At 46.1% G+C, this 26,999-nt stretch overlaps 1 protein-coding gene across 7 annotated transcripts in view; it reads right to left on the bottom strand.

Moving 5' to 3' along the window:
* Mast4 (microtubule associated serine/threonine kinase family member 4) overlaps positions 1-26,999 on the bottom strand; it is a 656,456-nt gene that overhangs the window by 387,792 nt on the left and 241,665 nt on the right. For 2 of the 7 annotated variants that reach the window (XM_045139073.1, XM_045139076.1), the window contains exon 1: positions 13,498-13,620. The exons of 3 other annotated variants lie outside the window; for them this stretch is intronic. In XM_045139073.1, the coding sequence (XP_044995008.1) occupies positions 13,498-13,536 (39 nt within the window). In that variant the 5' untranslated portion in view covers positions 13,537-13,620. Of the gene's footprint in view, positions 1-13,497; positions 13,621-26,999 lie in introns of those variants that run through there. 2 more of the 7 variants (XM_045139070.1, XM_045139071.1) reach the window with 1 other exon arrangement.

Raw genomic sequence — 26,999 nt, 5'->3', positions numbered from 1 at the left:
CATCGGCATTCCTCTGCACAGATGCGGAGCTTCCCAGAGAACTTCATTTTAGCCTGTGTTCCTTCCTCCGGCCCTAATGCCGTGAAGTCACCCCTGTCATTGTTGAAGGGGTAATCAGAAAATGTGATGGCTGGAGAGATGGCTCTGTGGTTAAGCCACTTGCCTGCAGAGCCTAATGACCCGGGATCAGTTCCCCAGCACCCACGTGGAGCCTGATGCACAAAGTAGCAAATGCATCTGGAATTCATTTGCAGCCTCTAGAGTCCCTGGAGCACCCATGCTCTCCCTCTCTCCTCCCTTCTCTCTCTCCTTGCAAATAAATAAATAAATAAAAATATTTTTAAAAAGAAAATATGAGGGCTAGAGAGACAGGTTAGTGGTTAAGCGCTTACCCGTGAAGCCTAAGGACCCCGGTTCAAGGCTCGATTCTCTAGGACCCACATTAGCCAGATGCACAAGGGTGCGCACGCATCTGGAGTTCGTTTGCAGTGTCTGGAGGCCCTGGTGCGCCCATTCTCTTTCCCTCTCTATCTGCCTCTTTCTCTCTCTCTCTCTGTCCATCGCTTTCAAATAAATAAATAAAAATAAACTAAAAAATTAAAAAAAAAAGAAAATATGAGCGAGAATCAACACCCATAGGCACCAGAAGGTACACTGGGCAGGGAGGGCTCTAGACCAAGTAAAAGTCATTCTCCCTTCTAATGAGAAAGGTAACCAAAGCTTAGGAAGAAAGGGTGCTGGAAGACAGTAACCGTCATGAGGGCTAACTTGTGGAGTATATCAAATAACGAAGAAATTGTCTTGCTGACATAGTATTTTTTCCTAAAGCACTTGACAGATGACAAGTGATTAGCCCACTTGAAAACACAGCATAGGGAAAGACTATTTCCTCTCAGGACCACTAATATGACAACCATCATACAAAGAAAAGGAACTTTAGGGCTGGAGAGATGGCTTAGTGGCTAGCACATTTGTCTGCATGGCCAAAAGACACAGGTTCGATTCCCCAGGACCCATATAAGCCAGATGCACAAGGGGGCACATGCATCTGGAGTTCGTTTGCAGTGGCTAGAGGCCCTGGCACACCCATTCTCTCTCTCTTTCTCCTTCTCTGTCAAATAAATAAATAAAAATAAGGTATATGTATAAAAGAACTTTACCACCAACGTTCCATCTCACCAAAGTCTTCCTGGCATCAGTATGAAATGACAAAACAACATACGGTTGTTTTGAATTCTTGCCCGCTTTACAGAAAGGGGATTTAAATATAGATTGGTGAGACAAAGGCACCGGTGTATGTGCAAATGCAGATCTCCGACTCATCAGAAACTCATTTAAGGGCTACATTTCAAATTACTTGCATTGGTTCAAGTTGCCTGGGCTAGTGTGCCGTTAGAGATGCAACATTTCATTCATGAAACTTTAAATAATGGTGATAAGATTTATCTAGACACAAGCGGGAACCTAAGTAGAAAGCACATGAATAATAGAATTGCATGAATTTTGAATGCTTATTTTTCAGAAGAAAACAAAGAACTGAATGTGTGAATTCTTGGAGTCTCTAAGCATAGCCTGGATTTGCATTTCAATAGCTAGCGAGGTAAGCTCTGTGAAATTGGTCAAATGTATGGGCTCTCATCTCTCCTCCACCCCAAATCAGTCAATTAGCTTCTAGAGAACGTGGCATACAGAAGTTAATATCCAGGAGCTCAAAACCTATTCCCTCGGATGCACATCAAAGCAATCGCGAAGCAAGTGTGTTGAGGACATAGGTTTTCTATGGAACGAATTCCAGTGGAGAGGCAAGAACCACAGTCTCAGTGGGGTGTGGCCAGAGACCCCCACATGCGCAAGGGAAACAGCCAAGACAGGGCGTTGTGGTATTTGTAAAATAAATAAATAAATAAACAAACAGGAAAGACAAAACAAAAAAGAGAAGACTGCGTGCCAGTTTTCTTATACAAAGGTGAGTCCATTTTAAAGAGAACCATTTCGGACGCTGTATCTTCACTACGTGGACCCAGGGCAGCTCTGGCATTTTGCACGCTGAAGTCGAGCCAGTGCTCATATCTCTCTTAGGCACAGTGAGGGTCAGTGGCTCCTGGTATACGTTTTGTAACCCTGCGGTCAAAAGCCTAGACTGGTTTCCTGTTGGTTTCTCGCCCTTCCTGAGTGCCCTGAGCCTCTGGACCGGCTTTCTGAATCCCGCAGAAGCCCGCGTGTGCACCATGTCCTGGAGGAACCTTCTCAACAGTGCGTCTTGCTAAGGGCAGGTCTTCGACTCTTTCCTTCTGCCTTCCACACTCTTCCTCACTTCCTTATGATGGTGACTAAGATACTGTCAACTCCAAAGGATCAAGTGTTATGCTTGGTTCATAACTAGTACTAAAGAAAAAAAAATTGAGCGGAAAGAAATGAAAATAAATGAAGGAATGAAGGAATAAAGGAATGTATGGGGTTGAGGGAAGACGGCCTAGCGGAAAAGGTGCTTACATCCACTGACCCAGGTTTGAGGCCAGCCCCCAGGAAAAGCTGGATGTGAAGTGATGTGCATGGCTGCAACTCCAACACAAGTGCACATGAAGCTATGGGATATGGAACCACAAGAATCCCCAGGCTCATGGGCCAGCTAGATAGACCTCCCTAGAAGCAAAAGGACAAGGGAGACCCAGCCTTGAGCAAGACAGAAGGACAAGACATCCTCTGATGAGCGGCACACATAAGCACACACACACAAACATATTAAAACATACGCAAATTAGAAAGAATGTGTAGATAGTAAACATAACACAATTACTTTTACTAAGAACTCACTCACCAAACGACAGCTAACCAGCTGTCTGAGTAAGTGTTCCCCTTCCGCCCCCAAGAAGTTCACATGTTGAAGTCCTTATCCTTTGTGTGACTAGATTCATAAATGGGTCTTTGGGAGGCAATTAGAGTTAGGTTAGGTATAGTGGGCACTCAGGAAGACACTAATTCCCTTATGTAAATGAGAGATGTAGGATCTCTTCTCACTGTTTGGCAACATGGAACTATCTGCAAACAGTAAGAGAACTCCAGCAGGCACAAGATCTGCCCCCAAGCTGGAGAGATGGCTTAGTGGTTAAGGCGATTGCCTACGAAGCCTCAGGACCCATGTTCTACTCTCTAGATCCCACCTAAGCCAGATGCACAAAGGTGAGGCAAGCGCAAGGTTTCACATGCCCACTAGGTGGCATAAGTGTCTGGAGTTTGATTGCAGGGGCTGAGTCCCTGGCCTGCCAATTCTTTCTCTCTCAAAAATCAATAATTATTGTGAGCTCACCTTGTATCCCTGAATTCTAATAAGAAGTTTTAAAGACCAGCAAGTGTTGTATGTAAAATGCCCCAATTCAGTTTATAAAAATGTGTGCTCAGGGGTATTTGAGAGCGCTGCTCGCTGTTCTGTTTTGCAGGAAAATTAACTCACTGCCTTTGGTCAACTTAAATGTGATGGCAGCTGAAAGATCTGAGGCAAGAACAATATGCATGCAGATGGTCCTGATAATCAACTTGATGATCAACCAAAATAAGGAGTCAAATCATCCCAGCAAACAAAAAGAGGAATTTTGAGATCCTACAACTAAGATACAATGGTCATATTTATTCTCCTAATAAAGCTACTGTTCTTAATAAAGAATCAATAGCTAAAAAAATCTGCTCGCACCATCTTGGGCACTCCAGTCTCCTGTGTGGAACGAATGTGTGCTGCTAATGCTCTGAACTCATTTTGCTACAGTAGCCCAGAGCGACTAAGATAGACAGTTGCTTGGTTTTGGTACAGCCTTTGCAGTAAGCCTGTCAAGTGAAAGGTAGTGTCTTCATACATGGCTGGAGAGATGGCTCAGAGGTTAAGGCATTTGCCTGAAAAAGCCCAATGGCCTGGGTTCGATTCCCAGTACACACATAAAGCCAGATGCACAAAGTGGTGCATGCATCTGGAGTTTGTTTGCAGCAGCTGGAGGCCCTGGAATACCCATTCTCTCTGTCTCTCTTCTATCTCTGCTTGCAAATAAATAAATATTTTTTTTTTAAAAAAAAGGAAAACAGAACCTTGTATAAATTGAAACACTGTCCTGGAGTCGCAGAGTGAGGGAGAAGCAAAGGCTGATGACACAACAGAAGCAGAAGCAGAAAGGAAGCTGTCCAGAAACACACCGGTCACAGCAGCCACCCCTGACTACAGACTTAAGACCTTCCCCCAGCCTCCTTGGTACTGACTTACATACATACATCCCATTCTTACAACCTTCCTAGAGGTATCGCATCTTTTCTTAAAAATATTTTTATTTATTGATTTGAGAGAAAGAGGGAAGGGGAGGAGGGAGAGAATGGGGTGAACCAAGGCCTCCAGCCACTGTAAACAAATTCCAGATGCGTGCATCACCTTGTGCATCTGGCTTTATGTGGGTCCTGGGGAATCGAACCCTGGTCCTTTGGGTTTGCAGGCAAGTGCCTCAACCCCTAAGTCATCTCTGCATCTCCAGAGTTTTTTGGTGTTTTTTTTTTTTTTGGAAGATGTTTTAATGACTTTGTGTACATAGTCAAAGGTGGGAAAAAGACATTGGAAAGAGTGTCAAGGAACTGATCAAACTAACCCCTTTACCCTTTTATCGCGTGTCTTTCTGTGTTGAACCCTCTATCTTCAATTACAGATATCCCATTCAAATGGAGCAAACATCTCAGCTGGATTTGATGTAATCTCTCTCAGGTTTTAAATTCACTCAGTGTTTCAGGCAACGTGGTACCAACCTCATCATCTTCATTTAAGAATGAATTGCTTTTTCTATTATAGCCTCTAGTTTGAGGTGCTTCATTCTGCCTTTTGAAAATTGTAACAGAATGAGTCTTGCAGGCAAGTTGTCAAAGTTAGAAGCAATTTTTGAAGAAAAAAAAAGAAATAAAATACGTATCTTCAAAATTGGATACCTTATTTTCAAGGCCTGACATTAAAACAATAAAACTACTCTGTTCACTCTATAATTCTAACAAATCCTACAAAATGCATAAAAATATACATTATGGTGTAATTCTTTTACAAAAAAAAAAAAAACCTATCTTGACTAAATCTACTAATTTAGGAGAAATGTGTGATCTCTTCTTATTGGTGACTTGGCTCAATCACTTATGAAAGCTGGGAACGACTGGTCCAGGCTCAACCTCTCCCTCCAAAGCCAAGGCTTCACACCTCACTAGCTGCTGAGCATCTCCCCCAGGTGCCTTCCACATGTGCTTCAAGCAAGAGTCACAGGACGGGCTGGAGAGATGGCTGAGCGGTTAAGGCGCTTGCCTACGAAGCATGAGGACCTAGGTTCAATTCTCCAGGACGCACATAAGCCAGACGAACCAGGTGATGCATACATCTGGAGTTTGTTACCAGCAGCTAGAAGCCCTGGCGTGCCCATTCTCACCCTTTCCCTTTCCCTCTCTCAAATAAATAAATATTAGCTAAAAAAAAAAAAAAAGATTCATAGGACACACCAAACTACCTCAACAGCCAAACCTTTACTTCTTCCGTCCGTTTCAGCTCACTAACTCCCGAAAACTTAGCATCACCTCCGGTTCATCTCCACTGTCCTTTCCCAACCACAACAGGTCACTGCAGCCTGTGGCCACCGCCCTCAGACACCGTCCCTGTACCCCTCCCCACCTTAGTCCCATGGAGGCATCACTCACCTCCTCACTTTCAACCTCCCAGCTTTTTATTTTGCTCCTACTGGGGGCTCGTCCCAATAGTTGACAGATCGTGACACACGCCAGCGCCCTGCTTGAAACCTTCCAATGGCCTCGGACCAGGAGGGCCAGGCCCTCCGCGGGGCATCAGCTCGAGCCCCTGCGCTCCACCTCCTGCTTCTCCCCGGCCGTCTGCATCTCCCGGGGTACCCAGCACACGATGCTTTGTACCTTCTTCTGTGCAATACCGCCACCTCTGCACCTGTTTGCCCCTCCACCATCCAAACGATTCCGCTGCCACAAAGCATGCCCAGCTTCCTTCAGCAGAGCTGGCTGCCAGTCCCACAGCCCCTGCACCGTGCCTGGCACGGGCCACAGCGCACACTGTGCGGAAACTGCCGTCTGTCTCCCCCCCCCACCCACCCCCTGCACTCTACAAACCCCTCCAGCTATGTACTCAGCATCTGAGGGGAAAGCACAGAGGTGCCATTTTTTTAAAAAGGGGGGCTGGAGAGGTGGCTTAGCAGTTAAGTGCTTGCCTGTGAAGCCTAAGGACCCTGGCTCGAGGCTCGATTCTCCAGGTCCCACGTCAGCCAGATGCAAAAGGGGGCGCACGCGTCTAGAGTTCGTTTGCAGTGGCTGGAGGCCCTGGCATGCCCATTCTCTCTCTCTCTGCCTCCTCCTCTGTCTGTGGTTCTCAAATAAATAAACAAAAGTAAACAAAAAATACATATGTTTAAAAGGCGGGGGCTCTAGAGAGATGGCTTAGATGTTAAGGCACTTGCCTGCAAAGCCTAAGAACTCATGTTTGAATTTCCAGGTCCCATGTAAGCCAGACACACAATGATACAAGCAAGCAATGTCGCACATGTGCACAAGGGGGGCAAGTCCATTTGCAGCAGCTGAAGGCTCTGGCGCACCTGTTCTCTCTCTCAAATAAATTAGAAAAAGAAAAAGCCTTGTGACACACAGTTGCTCAGTAATTGCGTGTGTGTGTGTGTGTGTGTGTGTGTGTGTGTGTGTGTGTGTGTGTAAAAGCCAACAGACAACCTTGGGTGCCATTCCTCAGGGACACCACCCACCTTGTTGGAGACGGGATCTCTCACTGGCTAAGCTGGCTGGCCAGCAGCCCCTCAGGACCCACCTCTCTCTGCCTCTCCAGTGCTGGGAATCCAATGCGGTACCACCATACCTATAATTTTTTTTCTTTTCTTTTTATAATGTGAGTTTGGGGACTCAAACTAGGGTCTTTTACCATCTGAGCTGTCACTCTAGCCCTGTGCTGTATAATTATTATTATTTCGTTATTATTAATAAACATCTGTGGAAGGGAATGCAAGGGCCTAGGTTCAGTGCTGGATGAGACGCAGATACGTGCACAACTTTTGTAAAAACAACCAATGCTGACAGAATGCAAATCGGTCCATTCCCCCAAGGATACTAGTGAAAAGGGCTCCATTCCAAATCCCAAGGGTTTGTCTTCTCCAGCATTAAGAGGAGCTTTACAGGATAAAGTGGGTGTCTCACTCTACACTTTAGCGGGGTCCCTGATATACGCTACTGAGCACGTGGCTGCAATTGTGAAAGTGTAAAATTGCATCTGCACATGGCTCGTGCTGTGGGGTCTTTGGGGTAATGAGCCGCAGGCGCCTCCAGCTCTGCGCACTCTGATTTAAACTGGCCCCTCTTCGGGCAGGTCGGCGGATGGTTTGAGCTCACTCTGCACCATTGCTGTAATTTAGGAGCACAGTGAGCGGAGACACCACCCACCCACCGCTCTCTCCATTAAGGAAAGCAGAATCGTCCACACCTCAGTGGAGGAAACCACCTTATGACGGTGACGCCATGACTGGAACCCAAGCTGTGGAGAGGAATGGCGAGTCTCAACCATGGCTGTGCACCCTGCCGGCTGTTAACTGAACCCACAAACACGCGCCCAGAGAAGACCACAGGAGGCTCCCGAGGGATGTCAGCGGGGTAGCTGGGATCAGGCCTCACGGCCTGCGCCTGTAATCCAAGCACTTGAGTCCCCGAGGCAGGGGGACTGCGTGCGCCAGGTCAGCCGGGGCGACACATCAAGACTTCAGTGTCAACAGGAAAATGACTGGTTGTTTCATACATACTGATCTCTGAAGCTCATGTGATTCTGTTTTTCTAGCTTAGTTTATTGACAAGTTTGCTGTTGTCTCCTTTGTCTGCTGCCACTCTTTTAATAACGTCATCTTTTAAAAAAAAAATATTTGTAAGCAGAAAAATACAGAGAGAGAGAGAATGAATATGGGTGCACCAGGGCCTCTAGCCACTGCAAACGAACTCCACTTCCATGTCCCACTTTGTGCACACAGCTTAAACGTGAGGACTGGGGCACTGAACCCGGACCGTTAGGCTTTGCAGGCAAGAGCCTTAACTGCTGAGCCATGATTCCAGTCCCCAGTAATTTTATCCTCTAAAGTGAAAAGAACATTTAGGACCTATCTACCTGAAGGCATTCTCCTCAGGTAACTCAAGATTTTAACAAGGCACAATGAGTCAAACTCCACAGCTCAGAGAAGAAGTAACTATGAGCTCAAGAGGGAGGTGACTTCTGATCTACTGAGGAGGGTGAGCTCTGTGGAGGGAAGGCACCCACGAGGATTCAGAGTTCCGGGTTCTCAGCTTCGGGTGGGAGGATGCAAACAGGCTCCCCCAGGAAGGGGCCGTGGCCACGGGTGCCTTGCGTGGACATTGCACGGCATCAAGATGGGGCTTCAGAGAGCTTTACGCAAAAAAGCACAGGGACACTTTCTCAGTCATTTCCTTCCCATGAGCCCTCAACAAAAGCCATGGAGGTAACGTGAAGCTGTGATTCCGCAAAGAGCATTCTAGGGGTGCGAGGATGGACGCTGTTGGAGCCAGACCTGCTGGCGAACGGTAAGAGCAATGGGCATTTCAGCCTGTCTTGTTATAAAGTGTCACCAATCCACTTGAAAGGGCCATCCAGTCATACTCTCTGCCCCAGGCCAGGGCCAAGGCCCTGAGCTTCCTTGTCCTCTGGATCCTGGGCAGGTTCCATTCATGGGATTCAGAGCAAGTCTACCAAGGTCAAGGGAAAACAAGGGGTCATCCCTCTGCCCCCTCCTGAGGTGTCACACAGAAGGCTGTCCCACTTCCTCAGGCCCCCACCCCTTCACGGCTTTGGGTCTAAGGTGGCAATGGCTCCTGACACTTTCTGACCTACACAGAGGCCACAATGCTCACATCTTTTAAAGGATCCCATTCACAGAATTTCTCAGATTACTCAATGAATGTGTGCCATGATTTTGTAGCCTGGACCCTGGTGACACCCACATTTAATTACCTAAGATTGCACGCTGTCAGGCTTTGTGATGAGGGAGAGGAGAACTGAGGTTAGCTAACTAGGTGCTATGTGGCAAACACTCTGGGAAGTCTTTAATCTTTCAACACCTCGCTTATTAATCTCTATTTCATAGGTGTGGACACAGATTCAAAGCAGTAAAGAAACTTTACACTGGTCCCACAGCTATTCAATGTCACGGAACATCTATCTGGCTCAGAAACCATTAATCCTGAATGAGTTTATAGTTTTAGCATAAGACAGTCATAGATGAAATGATTTAAAATAATCTCAGAATGTAAAACTCTACAACGAAAATAACTTTGAGGTGAATGATTTGTATTAAAATTAGGTACTGGGCTACTACAAAGCTAAGAATGGAATGCAACAATTACAGAACATTCCGGCTACTATGATCTCCTAAGGAGCTGTCTCCACATAGCCAGCCAGAGTGTGCAAGTATGTAAGGATAGAGATACACCCACGTCATGCTGCTGTTGCTGAATTTCAGGTAAGGTGCAAACACATCCATAATTACATTGAACTTGACACAGGGAGAAAAAAAAAAACCACACTGAGACATTATGACTTGAATGACCTACGGCGAACTACTTAATAGAGGTGATCTGTTTCTCATTTCAAACACATAGTCCATTTGCTTTCTGGGCCTCCTGAAGTTCAATTTCAGACCAACCCCAGTGGAAAAATCAGGAACCAGGCAAGGGAAAACTTTGTGCACTATGGCTGGGGACGTGAACTAAGCACTTTGCTATTCTGTGCATCCTGGACAAGGTACAGGGGAAACTGTCCCCACATCCTAACAGCCAGGGAAGTGGACCGCAAAAACACTGCCTATGTGAGGTCGGAGGTCTGGATGACGCCAAGCGGAGAACAGCTCAGAGGTGGATGGAGCCGAGCTCCCCAGGACTCGACTTCTGTCTCAGGGACGTGGACCTGCCTTAATGATGGCAGCCTTGGGATCCATCATGCTGGAGACTCTCATTAAAACAAATAAAAGGGAAACATCTAACGGAAATCACTGAAACAATTAATTTCCCTGACAGCTAAAAAATATGATCCAACATATGAATCATATGATGCCTGAAAGGAGCCAGTTACCCTTTGACAAATTAGATCTGTCTGGAAATTCAAATTGCCCCAAGTCCAAGGTCTGCGTAGGACCATCCATCCGTCAGCGTTACCGGTGTTCTGAGATGCAATCTGAGAAGCTTCCAGTTTTTAACACTGGAAGCCAGTGGGCCCTTCTTGTTCTCACTCTCATTTCTAAGGCCGTGATGGACACATTATCAAAGGTACTGGAAACATTAATACAGTGTGCAGAAAAGACGGACAGAGGCCGTCGCTTAAGATGAACACCTCAGCTCTGCTGCCACTGAGTGAGGCAAACGCACTGAGAAAGTATTTGTTTCGATTAAAATAATTTTTCAAACTCCAACTTTTAGAGATACCACCAGTATTGCCTATGGGACAGAGCCGGAGGCACCAAGATTTTAAAATAAATTTCAAACACAGTGTAAGATTTTGTACTCAACACATATTGCATTATTGCAAAATTAGATTTTAGAAAATTAGAATATTGTATACTACAGATTTTTTTAACACTAGTCTTAAAGTTATTTAGAGAGCTGGATAATTTCACATACTATTCATTTATTCAGTGCATACTCTTATCCTCCTGAGTATATAAAATCCTATATATTTGATTGTCAGAGTGATCTTTACAAATCATGTATTTACGAGATTTATTAATACTTGCTCCAATTTAAAGACAAACCCCAAACATGGAGTTAAAATATAATGATTTCATTTCATCAGCAACGACATGAAATGTTAAGAACAGGAAATATACCTTGCTTTTAAACAGCAAGATGTCTATGAGAACCTCTGCTAAGTTAGTATATTATGTAGTCTTTAAATTTCAAATATGCTCATCTCCTTAGTAAATAAACTTCAAGGTCATTTGCTAAGAGCATGCCATTTCGTAGAAAAATGAGCAGACCCCAGGAAGATGTAGCTCACTCAGAATTACCTCGAAGAGTCAGAGCCAGGGACACAGTGCCCAGACTTCCACCTGGTATGTCATCGGTCCCTTGCCGACACTGTGAACTGCTCTGCACAGCTCTTTTTATAAATGAGCTGAATTCTAAAATTCACTACGTGACAGGACGCTTGTGTTCCCTACACTGACATCTGTTGTAATGCAAGCATGGACTGATTTTATTTTGTAGTTTTCTTACTTTGGAATTTCTTAAAATAGCTACTCTGGGGGTGGAGAGATGGCTTAGCAGATAAGGCGTGCTTGCCTGCAAAGCCAAAGGACCCAGGTTCGATTCCCCAGAACCCTGGTAAAGCCAGATGTCCAAGGTGGTGCATGCATCTGGAGTTCGTTTGCAGTGGTTAGAAGCCATGGCACGCCCATTCTCTGTCTTTTTCTCTCTTAAATAAATAAATAAATAAATAAATAAATAAAACATTTAATGCCCCCCCGCACCAAAACCAGGAAAATAAACATCAGAAAAAAAATTAAGTTAAAACAATAGCTACCCTGTGTATGTGATATCTTATATTTTTTTAATAATAGATGTTATAGATAGAATGGGAATAAAGCAAAACAGTCTTTGTTCAAGCCAGAGTGGGCAGAGTTGTCGCTGAAGTGGCATAACTTCCTGGCACTTTGGTGCTGGTGTTTCTCACCAAGCGAAGCCTTACTTCTCCGTCACCGCCGCAAGCAGACGCCCGTGGCGCCCTCCACGTCACACGGCTGTCGCAGAAGCAGTAGGTGACGAGCGTGCAGATGTGGCATTCTGACGCTGGGCTAACAAGTCAGGCTTCCTTTGTTTGGCTGTCCACCTTTTAGACAATAACGGGCCCATTCCTGCAAGTACTAAGGATGGTTTCTTTACTTGTCCAATTCAAGGGCAGTGAACCCCGTGGCCCTGCATGGCACCGTGGCTTTCAAATGTCTCTTAAGAAGGCTAATACTACACAAGTTACAGAAGTGAAGACCAGCAAGAAGAGGAATTTCTTCACAAAATCTCTCTTTCTTTTTTTTTAATCTCCTAAAATGAGTTCAAGGGAAGAGACCAATCTCCCACAAATTGCTGACCATTTACTAATAACCCAAACTACTGGATGTTTAATAGAGTTTATCATATTTTAAACAAAGAGCCTTTCCAAATTTAACCAGTGGCTCCAAAGCAAACAGGAACACACAGCTGTGCTTCCAGAACTTTACAGAAATGAGGAAAACAAAGACAAGGAAAGCCACAGCAGAGACTGACCACAGGGCACTCACTAACAATGGCCACAGAGCACTCAGGGAGGACGGCGTCTGTTTACTTAGGTCCGCAACAACAGACAACAGGGAACCCCAACTTCCTCCCTCCCTCTTTCCTTTACCTACAAGCAGACCTTCAGCCTGTTCACAATATCATAATATTGCAGTGACATAAATACTTTTAGCAACTGATGGTACCAAAAAAAAAAAAAAAAAAAAGGCAGACGGCTAAACCAACTGTGACTCAAGAGATCACTAAGGAAACATTTCTAAATATATCATATATTCTGTAGCCTCACACAGATTGTTTGTTTTTTTTTTTTAATTTCAAAAATACTAATAGTTCAACAATGGTTTACAGCTAGGTTCTTCCCCCACCCCACCCAAAAAAGTCACTTTTACACAGGGAAAAAGACTCATCAGGAGTTAAACATACGAATTTTGTTCACTACTTATTATGTTTTGGTTTCCTTAAACTTGCCAACTGCCAAACAGATGTTTTGTTTTTTGTTTTTTGTTTTTTTTTTTTTTTCCTTCCAAGTTTCCCAATTTGCCAAGTTTTAACTTGGAATACATGTGTACACTAGAGTCAGAGTAATTTAATGAGAGGAACTTGGGCACAGAAAGGGCAAGGCAGAGAGATCCATATCTTTTTCCTCATTGCAGCATGAATTAACCACACAGAACTTTGAGCCGGCAGCACAAACTTTCCTTTCACCCACAAGGAGATTCTTAGCAGCTGCAAGCAACTGCCTGGGGATCCCCGAGATGTCACCGGGGCAGAGGTGACACCCCCCTCCCCGCCCCCTGCGCAAAAGCTGGGTCCTGGGCTTCCCAGGACTGGATGGAGTTGCCGCGACCCTCCAGTGACTTCCAGACCAGCCTCTCAGCTGTCGCCGCCACCCGCAGGGGGATCAAGCAGAACCCAAGTGCCCAGTTTCAGGTCCCATCCATTGTCTCTGGGTACAGCCCCTCCCTGCTGCTGGATCCCTTGTGATGTGTGGCACCTGTCCCTGGAGACTCCTGGCAGGTCTCCTGGCTAAGTCGCTGTGAAGGACTGTGCGTGGGTGCATGCCTGCGATAGCGATGCCACGGGGAACTTTGAAACCCTCAATGGGTGGCCGCTGTGACAAGGCTACAAGTCCAGAAGGGGAGACCAATCCTTGCCTACCTGGAGCCCTCTGCGTCTCAGAATGCTGGACTCGTCCATGTCCCCCTCTCCTTGCTGCGAGCCAGTCGCCAGAGTCTGGCCATGCTACACTATCTGCTCGACTTGGCCACGCTGACTCGGAGCCCCGCAGCCGCGAAGCATTGACATCACGCAGGCGCTGATTGGAGCCCGGAGTCAGCTGGTCCCGCGGAGCTATTGACTCCAGCAACTTCGCAGCCCAAGAATGCTGGCAGTCCGCGGGCAGAGGGAGTCGGTGGTGGCATCTCCACTTCGAGCTACAGAAAGGCTCCTCTGGGCGCCTGGGACGCGGACTTTCAGCAGCATCAGAAGGCATCAGAGAAATCAAAATGTAGCCCAAGCCACAGGCTGCCTGCCACCCTGGACACCCGCCCAGGGGTTGAGGGGTTCCGGGTGGCTGCTCCCCAGCCAGCCTCCGGGGATCACCTCCTCCAGCCTCACAGCTTGCACGCCGGTTCATTTACATAAATACCTTTGCTGCTCAAGTCTCAGCCCTAAAACAGAGAGGGATTAGATTTTAATCCCCCCTCCCCATGATTAACTTGCTTCTGCTCATTCCTGACCACCGTGCAAAAAAACAAGAGGGAGGGGGAAGCTCTAAGAGCCATCATTAGTTGGGATATTAACCTATTTATAGTCTTATAAGCTGCTGAGAGAAAAAAAGATTCCCATCATGTGCAATTTCACAGTCTGTTTCAGCTTGTTTACCCAGCTCAGCCTCATCTGATTTCAATTCTTAGCGACCAAGAGATGAATATTAAGTTTTCTTTACAGGCACGGGCACAGGAATAACTATATATGATACTATCAATTTATAATAAATTATTCCCCCATGGCTCTAAGGATATTTAAATGGAGAGAATTGTTTGGTCCCGAGAGAGCAGGGCTCAGGGTGGTGGAGTGTCTGAGAACCATCTTCACGCTGGACGTGAATGCACTTGTTATTTTCTTTAAAGAAAAAAAGTCAGACATAATAATTACTTAAAATTCAGCCACACTTGGGATTCTACCTAATTCAGATATCTAGACATTCCTCGATGTGGGGGAGGTAAAGGAAGTGTCTAGCGGGTCCTGCTTGACTTTTGGTCTCTTTTTGTAGAGAAAAAACCCCATCTCTAAAAGTAAAGGGCCAAAAAAAAAAAAAAAGTGCACAAAACCAGACATCACACAAATCAAGGTATACCAATCCAGCCCGGCACAAGCCTTGCTTTTGAAAAAAAATTCTCTAAAACTATAAATTTGTGTTTAAAGTGAAGGAGCAAAAAAAAAAAAAAAAAAAAGTTTTTGTTTTTTTCTTTCTCTCTCTTTCCTGAAAGGACCTAAGAGGATAACAAAATGGGTTTGCTATCTTTTTCCTGTCAGGCCATCTGCAAAGAGAGGAAAGAGCTCCAGCTTCCCAGGACCTCTTGCACGGGGGACTTCTGCAAGAACATGAAGACCACCAGGACACTTCCCTTTAGCTCTTGAAAGCAAAAGCCGATCATGGTTTGTATAGGGGGATGGAGAAGTTCCCCACTGCAAAGAGAAGGGAATTCGTACTTGAAATGAAGGTGACAGGGGAGGGGAGGGCAGCGAGGGGAAGAGAAGAGCAGGGAAGGGAAGACCTAACAGAGTCCGGAGGGGTCTTTCCTGTGACCAATGGCATTAGCAGGCTGGAAGGACTATCCGAAGACATTTTGAGGACACAATGCCAGAAAGTCAGCGGATGTGCATCCCAGACATCGGGGTCTAGGCGGCTCAGGCACCTTGGAGGGTGCACTAAAGTAACAAGAGGCGACGCAGCTGAGGATAAAAAGTATGTTTCTTAACAAAGCAATATGTCGAGATAAAAATCAGGGTTAGTATTCCACCATTAACTAACTCTAAGATGAAGATTATAACCATCACACCATCAAATCTAGTATGAAAACATATTGATTACCTGTCAAAATGCATCACTTTGAGAAGTGATGCACATACGTTTGAAAGAAAGAAAACAAGCCAGAGGCAAAAACATTTGGGACAAAAATGAAAGGTTGCTGAGAAATAACATCAGGCAATAACAGCTTAGCGGAGGGAATGGTAACAGAGAAGTTGCCCATTTACCCTTGGCTATATAATTTTCTCATCAAGATGGGCCATGTGGTAAAATGCAATAAAAACTTCAAATGATGACATGACTCACAGGTAATAATTGGATCTAGAATAATTTCCATTAATAAACTCATTTTCTTGCGAGTTTATCCCTTTGTGGAATATGTTCACAATACTGAGAGTCAATTCCCAAAGTACTAACTTCAACGTGTATTGCTTTTATATGTATATTCAAATAATGAAACTGGGTGGGCTTTGCCATTAATTGTAATCTAGAGCCAGGGGCTTTGTAATATTTGAATTTAAAAAAAATTGTGTGGCTACATCACCAGCCCATCTATTGGAAGCATAACTTACTTCATGGAACACTCAAAAATCCACGGCCACTCCAGCAAAGGTCAAAAGTGAATTGTAATTATCGTTGCAACTAACTGTCTCCCAGAAACAAATACAGCTCCAAGTTCCAACTGAAAAACGTCAGGAAAGAAAGAACATTCGGCTGACTACAGGTTCAGGAAGGAGTTACAGAGATCTACCATCACTGGGCGCAGTGTTGATGTTCACCCTACGGACTCGTTTGTCTCCCATCAAGCACCCTCCACACACTTGGAAACAAGCTTTGTCTCCTCACTGGTTCTACGCGGGTTATCCTGTGTCAGGGTAACTGTGAATTTTGCCCATTCTTATGTAGTTGAATGTTGAGTCACTGTTGTGAGGAACACTAATCTCTGTGTGTGGGGAGGTGGGGAGGCACATCAGGGTCTCTTGCCATTGCAGACGAAATCCAGACACATGTGCCACTTTGTGCATCTGGCTATACATGGGAACTTGGAGGGGGGGTGCCAAATCCAAGCCATCAGGCTTTGCGGGCAAGAACCTACCCTTCGCAGTCCACTCCACTCTCCCTTACAGCAGCTCTTGGCTATGCCTCTGAATGTCAAGCCAGAGGCCAAGACTGAAGGAAGGGTGAGACTCTACTCTTGGCAAAGGAGATGGTTTCTCCCTCTACCTTTCTACCCGAGCCAGGGGAAGGAGTGACTGAGGGCAGCTGTGGTGCTGTGACGCCGTCCCTGCCCCTCGGTCCACCTCCCAGAGCTCGGAGCGTGAGCTGTAGAAGAGCTTTCAGCGCGTCCACCACCAGCTGGGGAGGAAGGAGGTGCTTATGTTTAAGTGTGACAGTGACCACTACACCTCAGCACCAGGGACGAACAACCACAAATGGTTGATGGTTCCAACCATCCTATCCTGCTGGTGACCTGAAGACAGAAGTCTGAGGCTCCGCCAAGTGGACAATCCTTACATTCAGCCACTGAGTATTTTATTGTTTTCATTCATAAGATGATTTCTAGAAGCCAATGAAGCTCTACTTGCTTTTTTTTTTCTTTTTGTAATTAAAAAGATACAGGTGGATTGTGGAGATGGTTCAGTGGTTAAGGAGCTTGCCTACGAAGCCTGATGACCTGGTTCAATTCCCAAGAACCCGCATAAAGCCGGATGCACAAAGTGGCACATGCATGTGGTTCACTTGCAGTGGCTAGAGGTCCTGGTGCGCCCATTCTCTCTTTCTCTCTCAGCTTGCAAATAAATGAATAGAATTTAAAGAGAAGGCACAGAGGAGATATCAACCACCCAAGGGAAGACGTATCAGGCTTTAGGACTGTGGTTACAACCACACCCCAGTGTCAACTTGCATGGTAACGAGAACTTGACTGGTAATGACCCACAGAGCTGCGAGCTCTGTCCAAATACACACTCCACACTTCCATTTCAAGTCAATCCTAATTTTGCGTTATTGCCACCCATGCTTCTCTTGTGCCTATAATAATAATCATGACCAAATGCATTGATCACCACTGGTACCATGTGCCAATCTCTGCTGCAAGTGCTCCGCGTCATTTCACTCGAGTCTCGGGACAGCCCTACAAATTAGGCACCATTAAAGTTCCATTTTACAAATGAGGACACTGGCGCTTAGAGAAGTTGAGTAACTGCCCTAGATTACACAGCCAGGGAAAGGTGGAACTGGGCCCCTGGCCAGGCCAGGTTGAAATCTACTTTCTTGACACTCTTGGTCTCTTTGTGATTAAAAAAAGAGGGGAGACCACTTTCAAAGTGCAACAAAAACTTGAAACGCTTTAGCGCTCAAGGAAAAGTTGCAATGTAAGTGGTCGGAACATACCAGAAATACCAGGAACCCCAGAAATAAAAGGAAGATGGGTATGGTGGCAAACACCTGCAATCCCAGCCCTAAGGAGGCCAGGCCGAGGTAAATGGATCACTTGCTAGGGACCACTGAGTGAGATCCAGGTCATCCTGGGCTAGTGAGACCCTAGCTCTGAGAGTGGAGACAGGTAGCTGACCAAAAAATAAAAGATAAAAAATGAAGAAAATAAAATGATCAGGGTTTTGGCCACTGTAGCGGGAGAACTAGATAGCCCCTGGAAGGAGAGGTGGAGAAAGCGGGCTTGAAGCGCCAGTGGTGGGGAGGTCACTGGGCCTCCACTCGTGTAGGAACAGCCTTGCGTCTCCCGACATCCTCGGCCACACACCCACCTCCTGTCCTTATGACCACGTGGCTTACACAAAGGCCAGTGCACCCTCTCAGCTGCTGTGCCAAGCACAACTGGCATCACCTACAAGGGTGTTGGCAGCTTGTCATTTGCTAGTCTGGTATCTTTTCTGGAAGTTGCCACCCTGAAGGCCACCCCCTAGCCCCTGCCCCCCTTTCCTATTCAGTAAACTGACTCAGGGCCAGACTGCAAACCCTGCTCGGCGAAGTGCTGGGAAGAAGAGAAGGGGCATCATCAGTCCCAAGCTCGACTTTGCCTTCATTCTCCAGAAGCCAGCCATGGGCGGCCAGCCCACGCCCTTCTCCCCAAGTCCGGAGAAAGCTCGCAGGCTGGGGGCAAGCCCCTTTCCTCCCATGAGCTTCCTCTCTCATACGTGACGTGGAGATACCGGGGCCCGCTACCAGGATGCTGGCGGACAGGAAAGGGAAGAGGGGAAACCTTCTGGAAAATGGGAGGACTATCCCTGCCCCTCCTGGGGACACCGGGCCCTTCGCACTGGTGCAACCCCAGCACCCCAAACTCATCTTCCTCCTGAAGCCCTCTCCTCCATCCTGCCCAAGAACATGCTCTGGGGCGAGGAGGAGAGGAGTCGGAAGGGGCCCCCAGCCCCTCCCCACAGCCTCCCTCCCCAGAGGGACAGCAGAGTCCACCAGGAGTCATTGTGTGTGCTGAAGGCACCCCGGAACCAAGACGGGAGCGGAGGAAGCCCTTGTCTGAGTTGGACAATCCACTATTGCCTAACATGACTGTGGACATGCCACGGCCACATGTGGTTAGGACTTACGAAGGAGCCACATGCAGTCAGACACGAGCCACCAGCTCCAACGGCGCTCGGGAGCAAACGGACGCCGGCAACCGAGCTCCGGTATCCAAGTGCTGCTGGAGCACAGCGGACATGAGCGCCTCAGCCACAAACGACCTGCTGTGACTTGTGTCTGTTTAATTTTATTTATTTGACAGCGACACACACACACACACACACACACACACACACGGGGGGGGGTACTCCAGGATGTCCAGACACTGCAAACAAACTCCAGATGTGTGCACCCCCTTGTGCATCTGGCTAACGTGGGTCCTGGGGGATTGAGTCTTGACCCAGGGTCCTTAGGCTTCACAGGCAAGCGCTTAACCACTAAGCTATCTCTCCAGCCCTTGTTTAATATTTTATGTTTTTCATTTATTTGAGAGAGAGTGAGGAGGGAGAGAGGAAGAGAAAGAGAGAGAGAATGGGCACATCAGGGCCTCCAGCCACTGCAAACGAACTCCAGACGCGTGCGCCCCCTTGTGCATCTGGCTTACGCGGGTCCTGGGGAATCAAACCTGGGTCCTTTGGCTTTGCAGGGAAACGCCTTAACCACTCAGCAATTTCTCTAGCCTTTTTTAGAATTATTATTATTATTTTTCCAGGTAGGGTCTCACTCTAGCCCAGGCTGATCTGGACGCACTCTGTAGTCCCAGACTGGCCTCAAAGTCATTGCGATCCTCCTGCCTCAGCTTCCTGAGTGCTGGGAATCGAGGTGTGCGCCCCTCACACCCGGCTGCTCTCCTGTCCTTTAGACAGTCATGGGAAATATGAAAGTTCAAGCTGCTGAGGTCAACCGAGGTAAAGGAGAGAGCAGAGCTGAGCAGAAAAGGGAAGAGGAGAAGGTAAGGAAGCAGACACCCAGGCTGCAGAGGTGGCTCAGTGGGTAAAGCGCTTGTTATACCAGCTCCTGTACCCGAGTTCAAATCCCAGAGCCCGCGTTAACAGTCCTGATGCTGCAGGGAGCATCCGTGACCCCAGCAGCCCCTGGCAAGATGGGAGGCAGAAATCTGTGCACCAGCTGGCCTCTCAAACACACCAGTGAACAACCAGAGCCCTTGCTTCCCTCACGGCGGAAGACAGGCAAGGCTGACCTCTGAACTCTACATGTGTGTCACTCATATGCATCCCCCCGCCCCCCGACACAAAAGACACAGAGGTCATGGGCTGGGGATGCAGCTCAGGGGACAGAGTGCTTGCCTAGCAGTCACCAGACCCTTTGCACGGTCCTCCCGCACTGCCGAAAGCAAGCCCGACAGCCCACAACTATAAAGACTCACGAGGCGGAGTCAGAAGGGTGAGAGCAGCGGGACAGGCAGTTGAAGGCTGGCTTTGACTAGGTAACCCTGCCTCTAAAAAAAATAAAAATAAAAGGGTGCGGAGATTGCTTAGTGGTTAAGGTGCATGCCTGCCAAGCCAAAGGACCCATGTTCAATTCCCCAGGACCCATGTGAAGCCAGATGCACAAAGGTGGCACATGCGTCTGGAGTCCATTTGCAGTGGCTGCAGGCCCTAGTGTGTCCATTCTCTCTATCTGCCTCTTTCTCTCTCTGTCTTAAATAAATATTTTTTAAAAAATAGAAGTTTGGGTTGGAGGGATGGCTCAGCGGTTAAGGTGCTTGCCTGCAAAGCCAAAGGACCAGGTTCGATTCCCCAGGGCCCACATTAGCCAGATGTCCAAGGGGGTGTACATGCCTGGAGTTTGTTTGCAGTGGCTGGAGGCCCTGGGGTGCCCATTCTCTCTCCCCCTCCCTCTTTCTCTGTCAAATAAATAAACAAATAAAAATAAAAAATAAAGTTGAAAGCTCTTTCAGGGGTGACCTTTTAAAAAATAACAGACGTTTACATCCTATATGTCTTCTCCCTGCAAACTCCTCCCCACCCACACACACCACGGAAAAAAAAGTTTTCCATTAAACTTGGCAGAAAGAAAAACAAGGGCTGGATGCCTTCCAGAGACAAGCATGCTATTCCTCATTCAGATGGAATCTGAGGGCCTCACACCTTCCCACTGACAAACCCTCAAGTCTGAATTTATCCAGGGTAACATTTTCAAATATATGTTTCACTTAGCAAAAACTGCAGGCGGGGTCAGTAGCCAGTATACACCTATAAAATATGCCGGCCAGCCCACACTTGCATAGCATCCCACTTTCCATACTGCCTGCAACTCAGAGGCTGCCTCAACATATGCAATTAGTGCTTCGTCCTACGGAATAGACTTGACTTCTCTCTTAAGACTTTTTCCCAAGAAATCTGCATTGTCTTGACGTTAGTATCACCTTTTCATTTTTATCTAATTATTGCTGGCATATTAGCCATCAAATCACTACTGACAATGTGACAGGAATCATGGCACTGAAAAAAAATTACAACCTAGGAGGAAATAATAAAATATAAATCACATACATAATTTTCTTTTGAGCGTTTTAACAATGACACCCTCATATACATATGAAATACAGCAGACTATCCTCGTAAATGGCCCAACATCAATCACTTCGGGGAAACTCTCTCTACTTTGCGAACACACGAATCCAACAAAATATAGCATTTCCAATAAAACTGAGTAATACAACTTCACTTTTTTTTTCCATACGACAGTTAGGAAAAACTGACAGTTGGAAATAATACCAGCACTTTTTTCAGTTAGGTCCCTGCATCTCTAAACGATGCAGAGCTAACAAACAGGAGGACTGTGGACTACCACTTAGCAAGATTCCACGCTTCACATTCACATACAAAGAGAACGAGCGTGTGAATTGCTGTACTGTCAGTTACACAAGGGTCCCAATCTCATACTGAGATACACAGTGTTCGTCCCAATGCTACTGGAATTAGCTAAGGATTTTATGAACTTCCTCAACAAAGGAATATTCCTAGAATTACAGCCCAAGTGCAAGTTAGCACTAAAAATAAAAAGATCGAAGGTACGGCTAACGAGATGGTTTAGTGGTCAAGGCACTGGCTTGAGAAGCCTAAGGAGCCAGGTTTGACTCTCCAGGTCCCACATAAGCCAGGCACACATGGTGACCCAAGCACACACAAGGAGGCGCACACGTCTGGAGTTTGATTACAATGGCTGGAGGCCCTGGCACACCAGTTCTCTCTTTCTCTGTATCTCTCTCTCCCTCTCTCACATAAAAAAAAAAAAAAAAAAAAAAAAAAGGCCAGGCTGTTGGGCTTGCCTCAAAAAAATTAAAGTTTAAAAAAAGGGTGTTTCATTGTTAAACTTTAAAAAGAAATAAAACTCTTTTAGGCTTGGCATGGTGGGGTACACAGTTAATCTCAGCACTCGGGAGGCAGAGGCAGGAGGATCACCATGAGTTCACGGCCACCCTGAGACTACATAGTGAGTTCCAGGTCAGCCTGGACTAGAGTGAGACACTACCTCAAAAAAAAAAAAAATAATAATTGTTTTTAATTTGAAAGCAGAGAGAAACAGAAGACAGACAGGCAGAGTGAGAAAGGGTGTGCCAGGGCCTCTAGCTGCTGCAAACAAACTCCAGACACAGGGGCCACTTTGTGTACTTGGCTTTACTTGGGTACTGGAGAATCGAACACGGGTTGTTAAGCTGTGCAGTGCCTTAAGCACTGAGCCATTTCTCCAGCCCTCGTTGTGACACTTTTGAACTGTGTCCCCAGATGCCTAAGGGCACTTGCCCAATCAGAGACATACCAGCATTGTTAGACTATAGAGCCAACTTGTGAAAATCCTACTATGAGCAACAGAAGGCTAAATTCTAAGTTGACTCGACTAGAACCTGCCTCAACTTCTAGCAAACACAAAATGGAAAAAAAAACTGAAAGAAACATCTGGAAAGCCTACATGATACTAGGGTAAGTAAAAGCCAATGGGCTAAAGAGAAAGACATTAAATTAAATTAGGATGGAATTCAGCAGGCAAATTCATCAACGTTCTTTTCCTTCACAGTCATATTAGTTTATGAACATGCCCTGTAACAGACCCAAAGCAACCTGAACAGAGAGACTGTTCTTTGACAGTTTTTGGAGACAGGGTCTTACTGTAGCCCAGGCTGGCCTCAAACTCATACCAACCCTCCTATCTCAGCCTCCTGAATGCTATACTATAGGCACAAGTTACCATGCCCAGGCGAGCAGACTGTTTTAAACCTTGACAGAAGGTCATATCTTTTCTTAAAAATATTATTTTTATTTATTTGACAGAGGAAAAGAGAAAGGAGAGAGAGAGAGAGAGAATGGCGTGCCAGGGCCTCCAGCCACTGAAAATGAACTCTAGATGTGTGTGTTCCCTCGTGCATCTGGCTAACATGGGTCCTGGGGAATCAAACCAGGGTCCTTTGGCTTTGCAAGCAACCGCCTTAACCACTAAGCCATCTCTCCATCACAGTAAGGTCATATCTTTAGCCTTAACCTAGAAGCATCACGTTCAATCACTCAGAGCCCCTGTCTGTGCTTGTCTTGTTTGATGTATTCACAATCAAGCTTGCTGGTGACTTGTACAGATAGCAAGCACCGGAAGACTTCACAGGGGCTGGAGAGATGGCTTAGCGGTTAAGCACTTGCCTGTGAAGCCTAAGGACCCCCGTTCAAGGCTCGATTCCCAGGACCCACATTAGCCAGATGCACAAGGGGGCGCACGTGTCTGGAGTTCGTTTGCAGTGGCTGGAGGCCCTGGCGCACCCAGTCATATTCTCTCTCTGCCTCTTTCTGTCTATTGTTCTCAAATAAATATATATATTTTTTAAAAAAGACGTCACAGGACATTGTGTGAGGGTGTATGTGGGGGGATGTATACCATATGCATATCACTTTAAAAGTTTTATATATATAGCATTCTTTCAGAAAAATCTGAAGAAGCTAAGAAGTTTCCCTCTGAAGCTTCTGGGGAGTTTTTGGGGGGAGGTTAAAGGGAGGCTTCGAGGTAGGGTCTCACTGTAGCCCAGGCTGCCCTGGAATTCACTCTGTAGCCTTGAACTCACAGCGATCCTCCCACCTCTGCCTCCTGAGTGCTGGGATTAAAGGGGGGCACTCCAAGCCCGGCTTTTATCCCTGAAGTCTACTCGTCTTTCTACTAGGTCCCTCATCTTCTTTGGCTTCTTTTCAGCTAGTGTGAACATGTTTTACCCACGTCCGAAATCAGTTGGAATGGGACGGCCACCTGCCCCCGAGTTTGTGGCTGAAAGAGCAAAGGGAGCGCTCTGCCACGTGAGCAACATGTGCCCCACTTCGCTACACTATTAGCTCTGTCTTATAGCATCACCTAAATGCACTCTTCGGAGGAACACAAAATGGGCTTCAGATTCTACCTCATTAATCCTCATCAGTTTCCTGGGAAGTAGAAAGGGGGAAAGAGACTGGTTCGATTTACCAATGAGGAAAGTGAGACAAAGAGGTCCAAGGAAGATCACAAGGTTGTGAACACAGACAAAGGGCACAGTTAACCAGAGATCTCAGGCTGCTCAGGCCAGTGCCAAGGCCTAGGGGGGAAGCCTTGCTCCCAAACACGGCTGCAGTCTCCTTCATTTTCCTCTTGTACCCGCCACAGCGCCAGCACCCACTCCCGTGCCAGGGCTGCTCTCAAAGAGCCGCACAGACGAACAGCAAAATCAGACACGTGCATGCCCACGTGTCCGAACGCAGAGCCGGGCAGCAGCGGCCTCGGGTGAAGATCGGACCCAGGGGATGTATGTGTGAGGAAGGCACGCTGCAGTACCACCTTGGGGACACGGCGTTTTTATCTGTTCAGTTACACAAGACGATGCAAAAAATAGCACTTCAGTTAACGTGCGTGCAGAGCACGCCTAAGAGAAGCTAGGTGAGCTCTGCTCTTATTGTTAGTGGCCAGGATTCTCCGTACACTATAAAACACGTAATTGTGCCTCAGTACTCCAGCTCTCCTGTGACTCCTTTGGTCCGTGCGATCCATTTCATACACAGTCCTTCTCCAAGCAGGGTCTCTGTCTTTTGCTTTACTTCTCTGCTTGCTCAAGGAAAGAAAGATCTAGTCTTCTAGAGAATGGAATTTCAAAGGGGAAAGTGTGCGGGGCACGGGAGGGAGGGTATTACCATGGGATATTTTTTATAATCATGGAAAATGTTAATAAAAATTGTGAAAAGAAAAAAAATTTTTTAAAATATTTATTTATTTGAGAGAGAGAGGGGGAGAGGGAGAGAGAAAGGGTGCACCAGGGCTTCTAGCTACTGCTAATGGACTCCAGATGCATGTGCCACCTTGTGCATATGGGTGTAGTGGGTACTAGGGGCATCTAACTTGAGTCCTTAGGCTTTGAAGGCAAGTGTCTTAACCACTGAACCATCTCCCCAGCCCTTTAATAACATTTTTAAAATTATTAATGTAGGCCTGGAGATATGGCTTAATGATTAAGGCTCTGCCTCTTTCTCCCTCAAATAACTAAAACATTTAAAAATTATTAATGTAATACATGTCTATTATAAAGCATCTAGAGTCTACGAGAATGCCATGAAGTCACATGTAATTTTAATGAGCAATGGTTTATAAGCCTCTTTTACATCTTCCAAAATACATGTGCACTTTAGACATACAGAAACTGCAAATGTCTATGACAAGCTCTCTTCAATCTCATTCTTAAAACCAAAAGGTAGCTTTCTTTAGACACAGCCAGTTTACAAAACTCTTCTCTAAAAACAATAATAACTGTCAAGAAATTGATCCTTCTGGTAAGTGCTTTAATTTATTGCATTTATTTTCTCTATTGCCTATGAGAAATAGGAGCTATTGTACACTGTCCTTAAAAGAAATCAAGGAAATCTATCTCTAGTTTTACTAACTGATACAAAGTCACTGTGTTCTATTTGAAATCCCCAGCTCATTCATTTATATTCATTAATCTTAATGATATCATTAATGCACAATGTGTTTCACAGAAACTAATTGTATTTTGCCAGAATCAAACATTAACAATTATGCCTCCCATTATCACCTAATAAAATAAAATAAAATGTAAAATATCTCAGGCATGCCCATGAATATTTTGATATGGAAGCTGGTTTGCATTTCTAATGCTACAATAAATTGGCCAGATTATCATCAATTAGGTAAATTAATATTCTTTACGTAAAGTGACGGGGAATTTCCATTAGAGGCCAGCAACACCTTCACTCACTTCCCTGAGCATTTTTGAACCTCAGCTTAGCCCTCCTCGGTTCCTTATCTCAAGCTGGCTTTTGAGACTCAAGGTAATACCACCCAGCAGAACAGAGTCCCCTTGAATTATATACTTGCCATTGCTTTAAGAAAGATGGGAGATTTAGAAATCTTTGCTCTTCAGGTAAGGAGAACTATCTACCTGTGTGATGAAAATTCCTGAGTCAGAAGTCCATGAATCAATTTGTTTAAATCATTGTATGACTATTTTTTTTATCCCCTTGATTCAAAACCCAGTCACCACACATCTGCTATGAGTCAGACATTATGATGGATGTCAAGGAAAGGGCGGGGAGACTCCGTCCCACAGTCCCAAGACACATGAATAAATAAACAAAAGACAGAGGAATGAAAGGTGACACAGGACAGTCTAGCAAGGTGCCTTACTGCTGAGGTCTGGAGAGAAGGGAGGATGCTGGGAAGGCACTGAGTAAGGACAGGCTTGGCACAGGAGGCCTACAGTCCACAGCAGTAGGTTTCTGAATTTCCCTGCACATGGGCACTGCTAAAACATCTCTTTTTTAAAATTTTTATTTATTTATTTGAGAGAGACAGAGAGGCGGGGGGGGGGGGCGCACCAGGGCCTCCAGCCACTGCAAACAAACTCCAGACGTGTGTGCTCCCTTGTACATCTGGCTAACATGGTCCTGGGGAATCGAGCTTCGAACCAGGGTCCTTAGGCTTCACAGGCAAGCGCTTAACCACTAAGCAATCTCTCCAGCCCTAAAACATCTCTTCTAACTCCACTACCAGGCCAGGTGTCAGGAATGTTTGAGGCTCCGAAGTGCAGACAGGTCGGGAAGCACTGGGAAGGAAGTGGGACTCCTCACTGAGACACGCAGAGGGAGGTAAAACCTGAGGAAGC

This window comes from Jaculus jaculus, chromosome 20 (genome assembly GCF_020740685.1).
Source record: "Jaculus jaculus isolate mJacJac1 chromosome 20, mJacJac1.mat.Y.cur, whole genome shotgun sequence".
Lineage (NCBI taxonomy): Eukaryota > Metazoa > Chordata > Mammalia > Rodentia > Dipodidae > Jaculus > Jaculus jaculus.
This window is presented reverse-complemented; position numbering and strand designations above follow the sequence as displayed.